General features: G+C 41.6%; 1 protein-coding gene across 1 annotated transcript in view; it reads right to left on the bottom strand.

Moving 5' to 3' along the window:
• The window catches only part of OSTF1 (osteoclast stimulating factor 1), a 51,056-nt gene that overhangs the window by 9,803 nt on the left and 24,999 nt on the right, over positions 1 to 16,254 (bottom strand). The window contains exons 3-7 of the mRNA XM_032427529.1: positions 10,410 to 10,460; positions 7,313 to 7,376; positions 5,574 to 5,627; positions 3,231 to 3,338; positions 2,260 to 2,309 (exon numbers count right to left, since the gene is read on the bottom strand). Of these exons, the coding sequence (XP_032283420.1) occupies positions 2,260 to 2,309; positions 3,231 to 3,338; positions 5,574 to 5,627; positions 7,313 to 7,376; positions 10,410 to 10,460 (327 nt within the window). The remainder of the gene's footprint in view (positions 1 to 2,259; positions 2,310 to 3,230; positions 3,339 to 5,573; positions 5,628 to 7,312; positions 7,377 to 10,409; positions 10,461 to 16,254) is intronic.

Below are 16,254 nucleotides of genomic sequence, written 5' to 3'. Positions count from 1 at the left end.
TGCAAGGTCTAGCATCTACCCCCCGGGCAGGAGGTTGGAGGATGGTTCTCTGGTGAAGCTGAACAGCCCCACATGTGGAAGAGGGAGAGGGTATTCACACTGACAGCTGGATATCACCCAGCGAAACAGCTAGGACCTTACTTCACCCTATGGAGAAGCCCCATAAGCATGCAGAACGTCTATCACACTTCAACATGAATGGATAGACAAAGATACTAGGTATTTGGAAATACTAGGTACTAGGAAAGCCTCCATTATTTGAGAAAGGATTAAAACAAAATTAATGGATCTCAGGGGGGACAGACACAGTACAGTTAATGGCAGAAAATGTTGTAAAAAGCTGTAATTAATAGATCTGAGATATAACATGAAAGAGCATAATGGAACAAGAAAAGATGCTACTTAAAAGTAATAATCAGAGTAAAAGAAAGAGCTTATAGTGGACAGAATTCTAAGATGGTGCCCAAGACTCCTGCCCCCTAGGATAAACCCCCTGAAGAATTCTTCCACCTTGAGTGTGGGTGAGACTAAGGAATATAATGGGATATCACTCCCATAATTAGGTTTCTAATCAGTTGATGTTGAGTTCATCAAAAGGGAGATTATACCAGGTGGGCCTGGCCTTATCAGGTGGGCCCTTTCCCAAAGGTACAGCTTCAGAGACACAATCTCCTACTCGCTTTAAAGAAGAAAGCAAATAGCCATGTTGGGAAATGTCTATGAAGAGGGGTGATCTCTGAAAGCTGCAGGCCAGAGTACTATGGGTGCAAGAAACTCAATCCTCCTGACAAACGTGAGTAAGCCTGGAACAGGATCTGAGCTCCAGATGAGAACCCAGTCCAGCTAATCCCTTGATTCCAGCCCATGAGACTCAGCAGAGAACCCAGAATTCCGGTCTATCTACAGAAAGTATAAGGCAAATGGTGTCATTTTAAGCTGCTGAGTTTGTGTTTTTTTATTACACTGCAATAGAAAACTTACACTGGACATTAAGGAATTAAAAAGGTAACCAACATAAAGGCAAGAAAATCTCTGAGAAAAACTAAAATAACTGGAGCTTCAATGTTAAGAGGTCCTACCTCTCTATGAACGGGCATTCCAGAACCAAAGAACAAAGACAATGGTCAGTAAAAACTGGAAAAGAAACAACAGACAATATTTTTCCAGGCTGAAAGAGTCCACCATCGTTACTGGGAAGAGACCCACTCTAAAGCACATTGTGGTGAAATTTCAGAACACCACGGTCAGAGTAACAATTCTGAGCAAGAGAAAAAGCAGATCACAAAAGAATGGGAATCAAAATGGCATCAAACCTCTCAAAAGCAATCCTAAAAACTGAATACCCTAGAGTCCTGCCTGCAAAATTCTAAGGGAAATCATTCTCAGCCTTGAATTTTGTCAGCCACATCATCAATCCCTTGGTCCCCTTTCTCAGGAATCTATTTGAAGATGTTCTTCAACAACAGGATGGCAGCCACAGGATGCAGACAAGTGAAAACACACCATAGAAGGAAGGGGAAGGTAAGGCTTCCCAGGAAGAGAGCAAAGGGCAGCAGAGACCAAGCTGCTCAGATCAGAGAATGAGGATGAGGACTTCGGGAAGTACCAGTACCATTCGGGGGGGGGGGGGGGGGGGGAGAAAGCAGTTACCTTCTACATTATGAAAAAGTATGTCAAGAGAACGTGAAACAGTGTGGAAGTCTCCAGCGAGATAAAAAACCAAAAGCCAGCTAAATAAAAGTAAGTCCAGAAACAAAAATGACACAAAAGGTGAGCAATATTTAAATAGCCATAATACTTGTAAGCACTGGAGAGTACCATAACCGGAAACTCTGATAGGCTACGTGGGGGAGGACCAGAGGAGCAAAGGTTCGGAGCCGGCAGATGAGACTGGGGGAAGTAGTAAGCTGGAACCTTCAGAAAGGACACCGAAACATTTCTGAAGATGATGACTTAGGAGACAGCTCTGTAGGCATCTTCCTTAGTAACATGAAGGTGAGAGGAAAGAGCTAAGAGCCGAAAGGAGTGAGTGGGAAGGAAGGAGTACAGTAGGCATTTTGGGCTTTATGCAATTTGGACTTCAGTACAATAGAAACTTTTTAACTATTTGTAGTGTTTTGATTAAAAATTGTATGAAAGATACTAAATGGGAAAAGGTCACTTCAAGGCACAAAGACAGGACTTTGCATGCCCGTAAGCTACACCTACAGAACAACGCAGGTGTGTTATGACCACCGACTTCCGCATAAACGATCTTACCTGTTGATTCAGTTCAATGTTTGGTTGAGTAAACAGCATTTCCACTATGTCTGAAATTCAAAGAGGAAAGATATTCTTTAAGAATAAAAAGGAAACGGCTGACAAGACTAGGCATAATAATTTTAAAAGAGACGGTTCTTTAGAAGAATCTTCAAGAACATCCGTATAACAAAATTTTTTGAATTTATATAAGTACAAGACTTAAGAACCTAAAAAGTAGAATTATCTAGGGAAAAGTTGCTTTCAAATAATCTGGCTTTTGCATTTTGACACGGGGCAATCACTGTAGAACTCTCTACATTTGCTATGCCACTTTATATTCATTTAACTAATCTGTGTTTATGAGCTAAAATAAGATCGGCTTCCTTTTGGGGAACGGCCAGAAACTTTCCTTTGGCTCTGCTATTTAATCTGCTGGATGCTCTGTTTCTGATTGTGGTGTCTGTTTTGCGTGTATGTTGTAGGGAGAGGTAAATGGGTGTGGCTGATATTTGGTCAGGCTGAAACAGACCTAGAAATTCCACTTGTCATATTATTGATTATAACTGGATTATAACTGAGAAGGTTACCAACGATCACTAACTTAAGCAAATGCCATCTTTCTCCTACATCGAACAGCGTGCATTCAACTTAAAATGTACATCACGAAAGCGTATCTTGGGAAAAGCTAAGCTGGAGGAGTCACTCCTGCCCCTTTCTTCTGTAAGATTAGATTGTGGGGTTTGTTTTTACATGACTATTGTTTTCCTGTCACCTTTCTGAGCCCGGGAGAGGAAAGGAAGTTTCCAGTCTTTCAAGTGAGAGAGGTCCACGAAGGGAGCATTCTGCCTACTGCTTCACAAGGCTTCTGACCCATGTTCTAAAGGACTTGAAAAGAATCATCTCTTTTTTCATTTCTGTAAATCCATCATCTCTCTGTGGAGCACCGTGTCAGGAACGTGGACTCTGAGGATAACACACAGAAGACATACCTTTATGCCCCCCGTGGCAGGCCCAGTAGAGGGCAGTGCTTCCAGCTTTGTCCAAACCATTAACGCCAACTCGGTTGTCCAAACACTCTCTCAACCAGCTCAAGTTGCCTGAAAAAATTTCACATTTATAAAAACACGAGAAAAAGGGTTTGGTGTTTTGTTTTGTTTTGTTTTGTTTTGCTTTGCTTTGGAATCCATTGCATCCTCCATAAATTCCCATCTAGAATGGATTCGTCAGCAAGTCTGAAATGAAGACCTACCCAGTAATGCATTCATTATGGTACATTTTCGCTTGCACTATATTAATGAAAAGCATTAACAACAACTTGGGGGTGGGGGAGGGTAGGAAAGGCTTAAACAGCACAAATTACTTGTCACCGTTCTGGGAAGTCCAGAGTCAAGGTGCCGGCAGATTCAGTGTCCAGTAAGAGCCTGCTTCCTGGTTCGTGGACACTGTCTTTCCACCCGTTGGACAGAAAGAGCAGGGGAGCTCCCCGGGGTCTCTACCGGTACTGGTTCCATTCACGAGGGCAGAGCCCACCAAAGGCCCTACCTTCAAACGCCACCGCACTGGGGTTAGGTTTCAACATCTGAATCTTGAGGGGATGCAAGCATTCAGTCTATGGTACATACAGACTGGCCACACATACATGCTGATCCGCGTGCATGTAAGTGACAAAATACGAGTAAGCTCTGTGGGGCTGTACATCAATTTTTAATGGTCAGTTAATGGGAAGAGTTGCCTAAATGAGTCTACTTATGGTTGTCTGACTCTGTAAAAAATACATACATGTAATTTTTTCCTTTGTGAAATCCTAGAACTTGGGGGAAAACAGTCAAACCTAAGAACAAGTACATACTACTCATTTTCATATTAAAATGTACTTTCAGTTCTGATAAGAAAATAAGGAAATAAACACAAAATAACCTGCTCAGAGCTGTTGCTCTCACAGTTAAATATAACTAGTAATTTAAAATCCTCTGGCGAATGCCCCAAATATCTAATTTGCAAATCACTTTGTTCTTTAGTTTCAAGTTTTTACTTAAATTCCAGTTATCGGGGCCCCTGGGTGGCTCAGTCGTTAAGCGTCTGCCTTCAGCTCAAGTCATGATCCCAGGGTCCTGGGATCAAGTCCCGCATCAGGCTCCCTGCTCGGTGGGAAGCCTGCTTCTCCCTCTCCCACTCCCCCTGCTTGTGTTCCCTCTCTCGCTGTGTCTCTCTCTGTCAAATAAATAAATAAAATCTTTAAATAAATAAATAAATAAATAAATTCCAGTTATCAAACATATAGTGTAATATTAGTTTCAGGTACTAATGATTTTTTAAATGTCAGCTTAGTAGTTCTACCTATGCACCATTCTAAAAAAATAATTTCCTTTTCTACATTCACGTTTCTAAAAGATCTGGAATAGAATGAAAGAGAGCACCTTGAGGCCTTATAAAAACTCCCCATGTCCACAACAGCAGGGCTTCTCAAAGCGGCCCTGTCAATGGCGGGACTGGAGAAGTCTTTGTTGTGGGGCTGACCTGTGCCCGTAGCTATGTCCCCAGCATCTACTACCCAAAAGGTGCCAGGAGCATCCCCAAGTCAACAGTCAGGCGTTAACAAATACCCCAGCGTTTGAGGGGGAAACCACTGATGTACGGGATAAAGTCCCAGGTCCAAGGCCCACCCCTTTCGCTCCCTCCCTCCCCAACTTCACCCTCACCCCACACACCTGCACTATAACAACACTCTCCCACGTTAGTCCCACAAGAGGCCTCCACCCTCCTGCCGTCTAGTTACTCATCGTGGCCTCTATAACCTGCTTGACTTAAACATACTTCGATTGTTGTTTTTCTGACACCACCTTGTAACGGTCTCTTACACACATCTCTCCCCTTGCCAGAGGTCGAGCTCTGGGAGCCACAGGCAATGCCTTTCCACCTGCCACTGAGCACAAGGTAAGTAAAGTACTCAGAAGTGTCTGGTGGCTGGCATTGAAAATTTTAAAATCATAGGGGTGCCTGGCCGGCTCAGCTGGTAGAGCACGCGACGCCTGATCTCGGGGCTGTGAGTTCAAACCCCACACTGGGGTGTAGAGCTTACTTAAGGAAATATAAAAATCATTTTAATCACATTTTCTCTCTCGAGGGTGAGAGAAGGCAGAACAGAGATCGCCTCTGGGGGGAGGCAGGGATTTAACTGGAACGGGAACTTTCTGGGATGACAGAAGTGTTCTAGATCTTGATCTGGACGTCAGTGACATAGGTGTACACACCTGTCAAAAGTCATCAAACTATATAATTAAGATCTGTGTGTTTTACTCCTGGGTATCTCAATCAAAAACAATCACACCTACCTCTTTTTGCAGCTTCATGCAATGGATTGTCAATGGATTCTGCCTGCTCAGCCACTAGATTGAAAATAAAAAGAGCAAAGCCAATGTTGAGAGTGCCACCCCAATGACTCACTGAAGCCACTTCGCAGTCCCCCGGCTTCCCGAGTGCCAGGGCCTTCCACCACACGACAGCCCTTTTAGTGTGGATTTAAAAAAAAAAAAAAAAAAACAGCAGAAAATCAAACTGATGCTTCCTGCTTTAAAAGAAGCTGAATTATTTGCTAAACGAAACCAAGCTAAGCAATAAGGCAACACCACAGCAATTAACTGGAGTATAAACAAAAGCCACACACTAATTAACTGGAAGTATAAGCAGAAGCAAAGAGATCTGTGCCCTGCATACCAGTATACTCAAGTATGTCATAAACTGAGTCACAAAAATGCGAAGGGAAACATTCAATGTTCATTTTTACATTCTGTAAAAATACCCTACTTTGAAGACGGCTGAAAATAATTGTTTCCCTTGTGTGTGTGCACGTGGGGGGCACGCACGAGGGGGAAACGGTTTGCTTCCCGTATTTACAGAGGGCAAGCAGCATCTCTACCTGCCTCTGAGGAAGGTGTGTTCTCTGCTGTCCCAGAATCAGCAGGAGTGACCACACGAAGACTGCGGTTCAAAACAGATGTCAGACCCAACCCCTCCCGCCATAAAGAGCTGTAACTGGACACTCCCTTGGCTACTGGACATGCAAAGCAACAGGGGAACATTTTACATGCTCACTGTCTGTGACTGGCTAGAAATGGAGTGCAAAGGTTAGAGGAACGTAGAAATGTTTCAAGTCTTTTTTTTAACCCAGAACGGCATCACCTTTAGATCAGGGCAAGCGGGGCCCCTGCGTGGGGCCCCAGACCTCAGCTCTCACTTCCCCCTCCCTTCCCCTCCCCCTCTTTGCTCTCCTAGGAACTTTGCAGCAGTCCCTTCCTTGCAATTTTCTAAGTCCTGTGCCGGTGGTTGGAACTGGTGCCTGACGCCAGCCCCACTGGTCTAGGGATTCATCTAATGCTGACGTCAAAAGGAATTTTTGGAAGTGACTGAAATCAAACCTCTTATTACACCGATGGGGAAACAGTCCCAGGGACAGCGGTTAAGTGCCTTCACTCAAGTCCCTTGTGATTAAGAAGTGGAAGAAAAAGGATTAAAACCCTGTTTACCAATCCTGTGCTCTTTTTACTCTACTTTGCTGTTCTCTACAGAAGTACTTGGTCTGTTTGTCCCTCTTCCAACCAGAAGTGGCTTCATGGCAGAGGCCACCTCTCACTACTCAAGCTCCTCAAACGGCCTGGATACCCATTTAATGAACATAACTGCCCCAGACGTGAATTAACAAGGCAAGGTCACTTCATCACCAAAGAAAGGGCTAGGCTGAGAAACCATCTGAGATTTGGTTTAACAGCAAAAGAAAAGAAAAAAAAACATTCTAAGAGCTGGATAAAGGAAAGCCATAAGCATTTCTTTGGAAACCTGGGGTTCTATCAAGCGTGCTACAATGCATTTTCTTAAGCCAAAGAATCAAATTCAAGTACCTCCAGTGCCCATTCCCCTTTTATTACGGAGAGATTCATGGAGTACACAATGTCCTATACCAGCAATGAAATACCAGATTTCTCAGCCCCGGCAGCAAGCAGAAAGGCTTCAGGAACCAGGAAATTGAAAGTCCACACAGTAGAAACAAAGTAATAACCACCACAGCCATGCTTACCATAGTTGCTTGGGATGAGTCCAGTCCTGCCTTTGGAGGTACCTTTCCACCAGTTGGTATCACTCTAGTGAAAGAAGAGTTAGATTAAGTGGTACCAAATCCAGTTTACGTTCAATCACTTTTAAAACCATCTGGCTCAGGGCGCCTGGGTGGTTCAGTCGGTTAAGTGTCTGCCTTCTGCTCGGGTCATGATCCCAGGGTCCTGGGATCGAGTCCCACATCGGGCTCCCTGCTCAGCAGAAAGCCTACTTCTCCCTCTCCCTTTGCCCCTGCCCTGCTCATTCTGCCTCTCTCACTCTCTCTCTCAAATAAATAAATAAAATCTTCAAAAAAAAAAAAAGAACAAACAAACCCATCTGGCTCAGGGACTTCACCTGTTCTACAGACTGTCCATCGGCCCTGGTCACAACCACCAAGTTTCCTCACCCCCTCGTTATGAATGTCCGTTCCCCCTATCATTAAAGTACAAATATACCCACATTGGCCTGTCACACACACAATACACTTCATCACAGAACCTCAACAACCACACACATCAGAGATCCTATGAAAGGGAAGAAAACAATCCATAGAATTTTAAACTATCCATAGAATTTTTTTGTCCAGAGTCTAATTTCTCTTAGCTTGAAGATTTTTCTTTTTAAAGATTTTCTTTTATTTGTCAGACAGAGAGAGAGGGAACACAAGCAGGGGAAGTGGCAGGCAGAGGGAGAAGCAGCTCCCTGCTGAGCAAGGAGCCCGACGCAGGGCTCGATCCCAGGACCATGACCTGAGCTGAAGGCAGACGCTTAACCGACTGAGCCACCCAGGCATCCCGGAGATTTTTTTTTCTAAAGATCTCTTTATTTTAGCTTCATTTTTGGGATAACTTTATTTTAGAAAAAGTCAAACCTATAAAAAGTAGAAAAAAACAGGATAATGAACCTACATAAACTCATCTCCCACCTGCATAAATTATTTACTCATGGCCAACTGTTTCATATATATAACCCACAACCTCCCTCCCCTTCAGATTATCTTGAAATGAACTGTAGACACTGTATTAGCTCACTTGTACATATTTCAGTATGTATTTCTGAAAGATAAGGATTTTCTTCCAAAGACATAAAACCATTATCATAACTTAAAATTTATTTCAATAATTCCTTAATATCATCAAATATCTAGATCACTATTAAAATTTTCCAGTTGTCCCACAATTTAGAATCCAAATAAGGGCCATACAATATGACTGACTGATTTGCCTCTTTGGTCTCTTTTAGTATATAGGTTTCCCTCCATTTTTTTTTCATTCCTTCATAATACACTTGTTGCTTAGTGTATTTGTTGAAGAAACCAGTTTATTTGTTCTGCTGAGTTTCAAACAGTCTGGATTTTGCCTGTTGCATCTGTGTTACCAAAAATGTGTTCCTCTGTTCCCCCTATTGCCTATAAATTGGTTGTTAGTTCTAGAGGCTTAATTAGATTCAGATTCAGTTTTCTGGGCAAGACTATTGTAGTATTGATTTCTTCCATCAGGAGACACATAATGTCTGGTGGTCTCTCCATTATTTCCTGGGGGCTGCAAAATGGTGACATTCTATCATTCCTTTTTCACTTAAACAATCAGAATATCTCTCTAAAGAAAAGTTCTCCCTCATCAACTCTCAGGTTACCCAGAGATGAAGTTCATAGAGAAAAGGCAGAATCTATGCTCATTATTTTCCTTAACTGAAGTTGTCAGAATAAAACGTTGGTTCCCTGGCATCCGCTCAGGGTGAAGAATGATGTTTGGGTTTTTTGAAGTATTATTGGCAGCTCATGGATTTAAACATAGAAAATGTGCTTCAATCCTTGGGGAGTGTTGCCCTAATTGACTGTTCAAATTGTCCTATCTTTGACTAGTGGCAGCCTCTTCAGTTTCGGTCCTGTCTTTCTACTGTGACCCTCGTTGTCTCTGGAGGCTTCCTTGCTTTCTAATAACACGGTGTTCTCAGATTATCTTGTACCTTTGCTGCCCCCAACCTGGTAACATGTATTTCTCAACAGAGCCTTGTTCCTTTGAGTGCAAAATAACATATTATTATTGGGTCGCTCATTTTTTTTTCCTAGGCCTTTTCAAAGGACAGAGCAGGACATGTTTTTATTTTATTGCAGATAAAATACAACATACTTGCAATACAGATGCAGAGCTATGGGGTTTTTATTTAACCTCATTGATCTTACATCCGTGTATCTTTTCTTGCAGGCTGAAAATCCCAGTTGTCAGGATCACTGACCTAATGACTCATTTGCTCTCAACCATAACACACATGCAACAATCTCAGCAGAGCAATGCCAAGGCTTCTGCTACAAGATGATAATTAAAACCAGGTTACAGTTATTTTTCTTGCCAGTCCTTTTTGCCCTTCATGTATATTCTACTGGAGATGTTCAGTCTAACTGCTGAGTTTTAAGGTCACTTGAACAGTTCCTTTCTGTATGGTTATGCCAATTACCTGGGATACAATTAATTTCATTTGATTCATTCTGCTTTTAAATTTCAGGGATTGCTTTTTTACCATTTCATTTTATAACTATGCAAAAGTTTACATGACTCCAAAGTCAGATCTCCAAAACAAGGTGTCATTTTTTTAAAAGTCTTTATTCCATGTTCCCTCTACCCTATTTCCCTTCCCTCACATAGAAGAAACTATTTTTTAAAATTTTATTCGATGATTCCTCCTTTGACTTTTTGTTTTAAACTGAAGAAAACAGTTATACATATAACCTCTCTTAGGTAAATAAGGCATACTGTTCACACTTTTTTTTACCTTGCATTTTTTTACTTAAATTACTCCATAATAGCATTTAGAGATATTCCTCATTCCTTTTTATAAATGCATAATACTCTATTTGTGGATATAACAAAACTTACTCAACTATCTTCTTACAGGTGGACATAAGGGCTACTTCTAATTTTATGCTATTATTACAAATTGTGCTAAAATGAACAAACTGGGCATACGTATTTCTATACAGATAAACATTTAAATACTGTACAATGTTACAGCTACACAAAATAGCCTTATGTATCTTTAGTTCATATGTAGGATTACAAAATATTAGCTGAGCTTACCATGTCAGTAATGTAGATAATATCACCTTCTTCAAAGTACAATTCATCTGGCTGAAAGAAAAAATATATACAGTTTGACTTCATGTGATTTTTCATGAATTAGAATATAATGATGACGCTAATAATTATATGAATTTCAAATCCTAAAGTACCTTACAGACAATGTGGTTTTTAGATACTTAAATCTGCACACAGACCACATAATGAAACATTACTGACAAACTAACATATGTTTAGAAAGCTGAATTTTTCCCATTATGAACTTCGAAGAGTTGCATACATAACATATAAGAATTCCCTCCTACGCACACATCTTATATTCTTCCACAATGAAAGCAAGGCATTTCTCTATCAAAACAGAATATTAATAAAACTACTTTCTTGTAAAAATTCTAAAAGGTGATGTACATTTTTTCGTAAAAGGATAAATGTCTAGAATTTAAAACCATGAAAAACAGCCAGGAGCTTGGCTCTTGTCTAAAGGATTAGGTTTCAATCCTTAAATACTTTCATGTCAACATCTACTACCTGCTTATTTTGAGAAAACAACTATCCTATCTTTTCATGTTCAGAGAGAATGAACATTTCATATATAAGGATAGTTAATACATAATTCAACCATTAATAAGGCTAAAGAGCAGGAAAATGGGTAGCAGTAACTCAGAACGTCCAGACCACAAGCAGCTCTCAGGGGTTATCTGATGATACAGACAATATGCACTCCAGGTTGTACCAGCCAAATGTCCTGCAAACTCTCTGAAGATAGCCGGGTGCTTTAATTAAGCATCTTTTTCCTATCACTACATTAATGCTTACCAGCATGACTTTGTAGGTATATAGGACCATGCCTATTACGAGCAAGTTTCAGATCCTGGGAAATATTCACGTTGTCATGTTGAGTGAAGAATGTGAAGCACAAAATTTCACACAGGATAAGATCACAATTATGCATGAAATATATAGACACATTTTTCCAAATTTTCTATCATGAGCATGTATTACTTTCATAATTTTGGTTGGAAAAATGTTTTTTAAACAGGCTTTGATATTTCTGATTATAGTTGCTGTTCTGTACAAATAAAACTCAAGCTAGTGAAACAAATTATCTCATCCATTCATTTTTCCATTTATCTCCTCTCTCAGTTACAGACCAGGGATGTAAATGTGACTCTGCACTACTAACTTATTTAGTTTCAAAGCTGATCTGTATCATTATTATAACTATTTCCTCCTGGATATAATAAACGAAGACTGTATCGGCTATACCATCCTTTAAGCAACCACATACATAAATACTTAGGTGCATTATGCATTCAAATATAAAAATTACCAAATGATAATTAATGATACTAAAAAATGGCTGAGTTCCTTTATTTTTTAAAAGATTTTATTTATTTATTTGAGAGAGAGAGAGAATGAGCGGGGAGAGGCACAGAGACAGAGGGAGAAACAGACTCCCCAATGAGCAGGGAGCCCGATGTGGGACTCATCCCAGGACCCTGGGATCATGACCTGAGCAGAAGGCAGACACTTAACCGACTGAACCACCCAGGCGCCCTGGCTGAGTTCCTTTAAAAGGCACTTCCTGAAGCATTTGTTGCATTTACGACTGATTTACCGAGTCTAGACTTAACACACAGCACAAGCTATGCAAAATTAGTTGAGCCTATGGAGACTCGATGATATAGATTTTATGATTATTAGAAATAGGCATTTAGGGCAAAAACAGTAAAGCCCTCTAAGTTCTTCCCTAATCTTTTTCTATCATGTTCTGATGATCTGTGACCAAGAGACTACCAATATGTGATGGATATAGAAAGTGATTAGGTAAACAAACTATTTCTCTTAGTATTTCCCTGCTGCAAACTGGACCGCTCCCAGAGAGGCCAGAAAGGGGACGCACTGCCCACCCAGCACCCCAGCTGGACACAGTGGCCATCCCTATAACAGGAAGGTCGGCCTTCGCTGGCAACTTCAACACCATTTGACTGTCTCTCCTTGAGATGGCAATAAGGGTTAAGAGGAGAGAATGAAGTAGAACGTAAGAAAGCAAGGAAAACAGAATATATATGAAAGCGTAGCACTTTTCTTGGAGGGACTTTGAGTTTCTCGGAGTTTCGAAAGAGTGCAATGTCTTGAAGAGATCTCTCTGGTCTTGGAGCCATCCGAAGCGCATTCTTACCCTGTACCTCTCCAAGAACTAAACCTGCCCACTTATGTCTAACAAGGGGCTTTCGTGGAAATTAAAGATCATCCCTACCTATGGTGTTGGCCTCCTTTTAAAATCACAAGTCAAGTTTGCCTAAATTTCCACACGTAGTAAGTTCATTCACCCTTGAACCAAAAAGGCATGTTTTGAAACGGTATCGAACAAACAGCTTCAAAAAAGCACACAAACAAAAATCCCTATGATGAGTCCTTCTCATTTAGGAAAAAAAAAGTATAGAGCCCGGAACAATGGAAAGTAAGTGCTTCATGGATATAGGGTTTTCTTTTAGAGGATGAAAATGTTTTGGAACTGGATAGAGGTGGGGGTTGTACAACACTGTGAATATACTAAATGCCTCTGAACTGTTCCCTTCAAAACGGTTAATTTTATGTTATGTGAATTTTTACCTCAATTTTTAAAAGGGCAATAAAAAATAAAATTAAAATTAAAGTAAATTTAGAGGCAATAAAAAGTCAAGAACAGTTACAATTCTTACTGTCTTTTAAGTAATTCTTGTGCTTTGCGGTTTGGTAAAATGCATCATTTGGAAAATGTCACTCAGTACAGTCATTTCGATACTTCTCAGTGCTGCTTTAGTTTTTAAAATAATGGCTATTGTTCAAACACTGGTGAATGCCACAAGCCACCTATTAGGTGAGACTTGTTTTTCAACTGAGGGAAGGACAACAGGCAGTCGATTTCAGTCAGGGGAAAAAAAAAGGTCTCGCTATTTTTCCACCCTGAGAAAGGAGAGTGGACAGTTTATTCTCTTTTTAATCAATAGCTCCCAGACAGACAGTGCTACTCCCCGTAAAATATCTTCTTCCAAAGGAACCAGAGGCAGTGCTTACTAACCTAGCTACGGACGTGGTCTACCGAATTCTTCACACTATTGGTAGTAATAAAGACAATAAGGTCATTTTCATGATTTTAAAACTTACATAGATTTTTACCTAAAATATTCACACTTTCCATCAAGAAACTGCTTGCAGGGCACTTAATGTAAATGATTTGATGAGGGTCTACTTTTAAATTCCTGGCATCACATTCACGGAACAGAAATGGGAAAACAGTGACACAATCAAGGAAGCACTTTATTTCTAGTTTGTTCTTTGGTTTCAACCACATTCCTCTTTGCCCCTCTCCTTGAAGAACCACAAGGTATCAGGACAAGCAAATTGCTGGCCACTGCAATGTTAGAGCGATGAGTACAAACTTGGTAATATATATTCTCATTCCTGTTTCATTTATTCTTGGTAACATATAATTCCCAAGGCATTCATTTTGTTGGTTTATGAAAATATATATTTTATAAAAAATTTTAGAGACCATAACATCCTTATGAAACTTTTCAGATGTGTCAACCTGGAACCCCAAGAATTAATAAAAAGATTTTTACAAATCAAATTTTCCATGGATGTTTTTATTTACCACTTTATAAGACTACTAAGAGCCAGGCACTAGTCTGGCCGCTTACAAATATTAACAAATTTAACCCTCACCAGCAACCCCATGAGGTGGGCGTTACTCTTGTCATCACACTGCAGATGAGAAGCTTGTCCAAAGCCATACAGCAGGTGTGTGGTAGACACTAGACTTGAACCACGACAGTTAAGAGTCTGGAACCTTCACCAGCACCTATGCTTTCTCTCTTACGGAAGGGTCATGCATAGCCATCACTAGTCATCAGGGTATCATGACCAGGTTAAAAGGTGGTGGCCAAGGTAAGTATCTGTTGTTCGCCCCTACTCCCCATCCCTACATGAGGCAGAACAACAAAATCAACAGCCAACCCCTTACACTTGCAAAGCATGCTTAGCCTCGTTCAATCCTCAGGACAACCCATGAGGGGCAGGGTTAAAACACGGGTATCGTCTCCATTTCATAACCAGGCTCAGAGGGGTGTTGAAGAACTTGCCACAAACCACACAGTGAGTAAGTGGCAGGGCTGGGCTCCTACTTCAGCTTTTGGGATCCCATTCTAGGGATCCTGCCTCTCCGCAGAGTGCGATAAACCTAGTCATGTCAGAAAACGTGACATGACAGAGCGGGGTCCTGCTGCTTCCCCTTTAGAAATCGACATGCCGCCAGCACACAGAAAATGCTGTTCCCTCTGTCCCAGTGTGTCTTGACACTGGTCTATCCAGTCCAGCCAGATCTCTGTATGAGACTTTATTGGACTGGGGGTTGGGCAAGAATTAAGAACCAAACAGGCATGAGTGGCGCCAGGACTCCCCGGCCTTCAAGCAAGATAGAAGAGAAATGGGTTGGCAGGAAGAACCAGGAGTGACAAACTGCCCAGTGTTCTAGCTGTCCCGTGGATCACCGAGACTGAAGCTGGGCACTGCTGTCCCTATCCTGAGGACAGAAGAGTAGGTCAAAGCTGGACCCAGGCCTCCTTGGGGTGCTGCACTTGTCAGCAAGTGTCCCGCAGAGGCCAGCTCAGCCCTTGCATCCTGCCTGGTCCCAATGACTTTGAGGAGGCCAGGTCAGTTCAGGACGTACCAGAGTGCATCCATCCCACTAGGGGTGGTTGCTGAGGGAGATGATAGAGACAGACAAACTGAGCTTCCTGCATCATCCAACAGAAATCCTTATTCAGAAAAAGAATGTAAAACTAAACTAGCTCTGGGATGGGATTCAAAATACTGAATCACTGGTCTAGCACAGGCACTTAAGCAGAAAGGAAGGCCGGGAGCTAGAGGCTACTTGCCCAGCCAGCCACCTCCGCTTTAACATCTGGATTGAGGGGAGGTGGAAAGGGGCAGAGTGTGGGAGCAGCAGGTGTGGGATACTCATTACTGAGCACCCGGTACATCCTGGATGAATTAGCAGCACTGCTCCACAGCCGAGGATCCTTGGGAGCAGGGACATTAAAAAATAACATTTTAAATATGGACTCTTCCAGAACACGAATGAATTAAATATCTATTTTCTTCTGGACATTCAATAATAACTAAGATTATTTTTTTAAAGATTTTATTTATTTATTTGAGATACAGAAACAGAATGAGAGCAAGAGCGGGGGGGAAGGGCAGAGGGAGAGGGAGAAGCAGGCTTCCCGCAGAGCAGGGAGCCCGATGCGGGGACTCGATCCCAGGACTCTGGGATCGTGACCTGAGCCGAAGGCAGACGCTTAACGACTGAGCCACCCAGGCACCCCAATAACGATGATTTTTTTTAAAAAACAGTAGTGAAATTCCATCCTGGGGCAGAACTGGAGGTGAATTAAAATAATATGTCAACCCACCAAAACTATTTGCTAAATGTCTATAAATACAGCAATCACTACCCCTCCTGACAGTAATAGCAGCTTCACACAATTAATCTCACCTAATTCGCACTAAAACCCTATGAGATTATTATTCTCACTTGAAAGAGGAGCACGCTGAGGTGCAGAGGTTAGGGAATTCCCGAATTTCCCAGGTCACACAGATGCTAAAGAGGCAGAGTGGGTCCTAAAACCTAAGGCCAGCTCTGAACAACCCTGTGTTCTGCCCCCTCCAAACACAGTTATGGGGAGCAGGACAGAAATGCCAAGTGTAAAAGGCAACCCCCTCTTAGCTGGGTTAATCAGAAAGTCTTTATGGAAAAGGAAGTATGTTATTAGAGCCCAGAGAGGGTAGAAAGGGTTCA

This window comes from Phoca vitulina, unplaced genomic scaffold (assembly GCF_004348235.1).
Source record: "Phoca vitulina isolate PV1807 unplaced genomic scaffold, GSC_HSeal_1.0 scaffold37, whole genome shotgun sequence".
NCBI lineage: Eukaryota > Metazoa > Chordata > Mammalia > Carnivora > Phocidae > Phoca > Phoca vitulina.
Note: the sequence above shows the minus strand (reverse complement) of the source record. Positions and strands in the feature narration are given on the sequence as shown.